We start from the raw sequence: 4,579 nt of genomic DNA, 5'->3' as shown, positions 1-4,579 counted from the left end.
ATGTTAAATTCATTATTGGAGTCTTTGTTGGGTCATGAGTCGTGGCCCTATGTTTTTTAAAAATATAAAATAAAATATTAGAGTAATAATTGTATTAAAAACAATTTGATATAAAGTTTACAAGTGAAATTGAAAAAGAGATTTGCGTATTGATAGGGATGTGTAATAATGTGGTATTTTAATGATGTTTCAGTTGCTATTCTAATGAAACGTTTGCTATTCTAATGATGTTTCAGTTGCTATTCCAATTATGTATATATAAGTTATATGAAGAAGAAGGTTTTTCTTGTACATTTTAATTTAATTGTGCGATGAAGAAAGGTTTGGCTCTTAATTAATTTGCTCTGTTTGTGTATTATAAATAAATATTTGAATTGGTGTGTGTGTGTGTGTGTTTTTACAGGAAGAGGGAAGCTGAGAATGAAATTGATAAGAGTAGAAAGAAGAAAAGGGTAGGTAATACAATACATACATACACATATATTCAACATAAGTCCTAACATTAATTCTCATATATATACATACACAGCCGGCTCTTTCCAACAATGGAAAATTAGGCAGCAAAAGTTGTGACGAGAATGAAGTAATTTACACCTCTTATATCTACAATTCTTTTTTATATATATAGTAACACTTTGGCTAACTAACTCATCTCTCATGCTATTGCTGTATAATTAATTAATTGTCCAAGCTTGTTGCAACTTCAAGTAAGAATGATCATAATCACGACTCAAGCACCGATGCCAGCGTCTCTAAAAAGGAAGAATCATCTAGTTCTGAGGATGATGATAGCAGCTCTAGTGCGGAGGATGATGATGCTGCCGAAGAATTGTCTAGCTCTGATGATGATGCCGAAGAATCTAGTTCAGATGATGATGTAAGGGCTTATATATCTATATATATGTTTAAGTGATACATGCAAATATTTAGATTTAATCCTTTTTTACAGAAACCGACCAAAGTGAAAAAGACTAGTTGTGAAGAAGAACCCCATCATTCTGATTCTGATGGACACAAGGTTTGACTGCTTCATATTATCTGTCTTCATTCAATCTCTTCAGTCTTCAGAATATATATGTATATATATCTTATTTGATTTCCATGTCCTCAATCTGATTAGGAAAAGGCTGTTGTTCTATCTAAAATGAAGGTTGACAGTTGTGATGATCAACAAGAGGTACTAGTTAAAAGAAATCATCCTCTAAAATTATGTTGGTGAATATGCATCATTTATGTTTTTGCTTGTGTTATTAGATTCGCCGCAGGGAGGAACCATGGAACGAAAATGAGACAGAGTTTCTCATCACAATCCTATATGTGGAATTGGTGATGCATGAGAAAGACGTCAACCAACTAGACTGGGCAGGAATTGTTCAAAAATTATATCATCAAACACGCAAACAAACTAGTGTAACCCAAGTGCAGGCATTGTATAAAAAATTTAGAGATCAAACAAACCAATTCATGGATCTGTTAAAAGTTGTTGGTTATGAATGGAACCAAAATAACAATAATGTTACTTGTAAGGATGAGGTGTGGGAACATATTTATTGGGTAAGCTTAAAGCTATATGTATATATATACACATACAATATAATTTGGTTGTCTAATAAATTTATCTTGTTTGACGTACAGATTCATGGTGGTGACAAGTTGTTTAGAAAGAAAGGGCTTTCACATTATAATCTGTTAAGTTACATATTTGACAGTGGTAATAAACATTTTGTGCAAGAATCACATATACATGTCCAGAGAATAGCACAAACTACTTCATTCACCTCAACAAGACTTTGGAGGTGGTTATTTGGTTAAACACATTTTGTCTATTATTATTATTATTATTATTATTATTATTATTATTATTATTATTATTATTATTATTATTATTATTTTGTGAATACATGCAATGTTAAGAATGAGACTCTCTATGTCTATCTTTCCGTATTGTCTTCTTGCAATGAGAGTGTTATGAATATATATATATTGTGCAAGATTTGTCATTAACAGTCTCAATAATTTCTTATTTGGCAAGATAATCAATTTTTTATGCCTAGCCACAATCAGTCAGGTCAATTCACATATTCAATTTCACCATTTTCCTCAGACAAAGCTAAATAATTAATCACGAAAATCAACTAAAGATTCAACATATTTATCGAACATGCCACCTGGTCACCGCATAGGTATTGCCATGACCCAAAGTACTCCTAGACGTGACATGGTGAATAGGATCTTAAGATACCATAAACAAGCCACTTGACATAAGCAATGATGAAAAGTAAAAGCATACAATATGAAATCGATCATAAAGCTAAAACATTCTAAATCATAATATCTCATCATAAGAGAATTCTTGATACAAAACTTTGTAATGTGCAAGCTATACTAAGCCTGACACAAGTCATTACTACGTAGATGTGGTTGGTACAAATTCTTAAACCACAAATAAGTCTGAAATTGAAATGAAATGAAAGAAATATACTGATAAAAGGTGATCCAACCGTCGAATCATGAAGACTCACAACGAAAGATCCAATCTAGCCACGACCGAATGGAGAAGTGTCGCACCCTTTATTATAAATAAAACAATATAGGTACAAGTATGCATCAATACTTTGAATGCATTGAATATGGGGAACACGAATAAAAACGTAAGCATAAATCATGATAAGTTTGAAAATGTAGTAATGCATGAGCAAGTAAATCAATATCAAATCTTGATAATCTAGTATCATAAATTATGAGAAAGAGGTCAATGCAAAACTATGGGAAATCATGTCGTAAATTTAAACCATGTTATTTTAATGTGTGAGAGAGACCATTAACCGACATATAACCATGAGAGTTAATCATGAAGTTCAATGTATTACCCCATCGAGAGGGCCCTAAGCATCTTTCCAGGACATTAAATTTCATAACTTTGAGACTTGGGTACTAACCACTAGTCACGGAGTTCAATGTATTATTATTTTTTATATGAAATATAAGCTCAGTTGATAAATAAATATTATCTTATCATATATATATATATAAAACAAAGAGGACCCTCAGCCCGATGAGGTGGCACTACCACAATCCAGGATTCCTATTTTCCCTTTATTTTTGCCAAGTATGCCCTTGATTTATTTAAAAATAAACATAAGTCGTGTCCGCGGTTGCGATGCGTCGTTTCCGCTTCTTCGTACACCTAGGTAACCTTTCAGCTCTCGACATTCTTTGGTCTCTCTATATTGTTTATTTCTTTGCTTGCTCATGCTTTATTTGTTCCTTCCCAATCTATTCTTTGCTTGCTTTAGGTTTGTATAGTTTCTTGATTGTCTGCTTTCTTCCCTCATTGCAATCTTCATCTTTTGTGCTACACTTACTTGCATTTTGTATTTTTATTCTAGACCGTCTTGATTCAGCACATCATTGTTACCAGTGTAGTAGTGAAGAACATGATTGTAAGTGATTATCAAGTTCATTCTCAGCGGAAAAATTGAATACCAGGCCATGTTTATTTTGGCAGCCATGAAGTGTTCGAAAAAATGCCCTCTAGAGGCATATTGCCAACGATTTTGGAAATGGCTTCAAAATTCACTCAATATGTATTATCTCAAGGCTTCTGAAGTATTTGAAAAATTGCCCTCTAGAGGCACATTGCCAATTGCTTTTGAAAATGGCTTCAAAATTCACTCAACATGTACTACCTCAGGGATTCTTTTTCCTCGCTCTCTCTTTCGAAAGTACGCTGACCATGCTTATTTTCGCACCCATGAAGTGTTTGAAAAAATTCCCCCTAGAGGTACATTGCCAACGTCTTCTTGAAACCAAATGCTCACGACATGTTTATTTATGCATCCATGGAGTGTTCAAAACAATGCTACATTGCCAACAGCTTCTTGAAATGGCTTCAAAAATCACTCAACATATGTTATCACAAGGCTTCTTTTTCTTGGCTTTCTCTTTCAAATCTGAACAGGCCGTGCTTATTTTGGCACCCATGAAGTGTTCGAAAAAAATTCCCTCTAGAGGCACATTGCCAACGACTTTTGGAAATGGCTTCAAAATTCACTCAAAAGGTATTATCTCAAGGCTACTTTTCTTTGGCTTTCTCTTCCAAATCAAATTTTGGCCTGCAAAAATGTGATCGAGATTTAGGTGGGCAGTTATTTTAGACTCTTTAAGTTTAATTACTGAATATCTTTGTTCAATAAATACTTTCATAACACTTCGACACCCTAATTCAAATATATAGCTATTGATAAAACTGCAACAAACAACCTTGAATAATTGTGATCATTCAATTACATTTATAGGGTCAGACAGTATTTTCTATCAAATATTGATTAAAATTTAGTCATTTTGAGTATAGACTATATTACTTTTTAACTAAAATAATAATTTGTTCGATAAATTGTGATCATCGGGACATACTTGTGATTATGTGATGGTATTTTTACAAGTTTGCCTAAGCATAATGTAGATCTCTACTCAACTATTGTTATTTTGATTAATTTATTGGCATTTCATTTGACTTTTATAGCAAGAGTTAGAATGTATGTTTAATTATGGGTCATATTATTTCTCTTCCTCCTAT

At 32.8% G+C, this 4,579-nt stretch overlaps 1 protein-coding gene across 1 annotated transcript; it reads left to right on the top strand.

Annotated features, from left to right (window-relative positions):
- Nucleotides 1–389: 389 nt before the first annotated feature.
- LOC125829353 (uncharacterized) lies at nt 390–1,836 on the top strand (the record flags this gene model as incomplete). Its single annotated transcript, XM_049508587.1, has 7 exons — nt 390–452; nt 530–583; nt 692–877; nt 950–1,018; nt 1,121–1,177; nt 1,255–1,554; nt 1,636–1,836. Coding segments are annotated over 7 exons (906 nt in total), but the record flags the coding sequence as incomplete, so codon positions are not given.
- Between the last annotated feature and the right edge of the window lie 2,743 nt (nt 1,837–4,579).

The sequence above is a fragment of the Solanum verrucosum genome, unplaced genomic scaffold (genome assembly GCF_900185275.1).
Source record: "Solanum verrucosum unplaced genomic scaffold, falcon-dt-bn FXZP01000157.1, whole genome shotgun sequence".
Taxonomy (NCBI): domain Eukaryota; kingdom Viridiplantae; phylum Streptophyta; class Magnoliopsida; order Solanales; family Solanaceae; genus Solanum; species Solanum verrucosum.
This window is presented reverse-complemented; position numbering and strand designations above follow the sequence as displayed.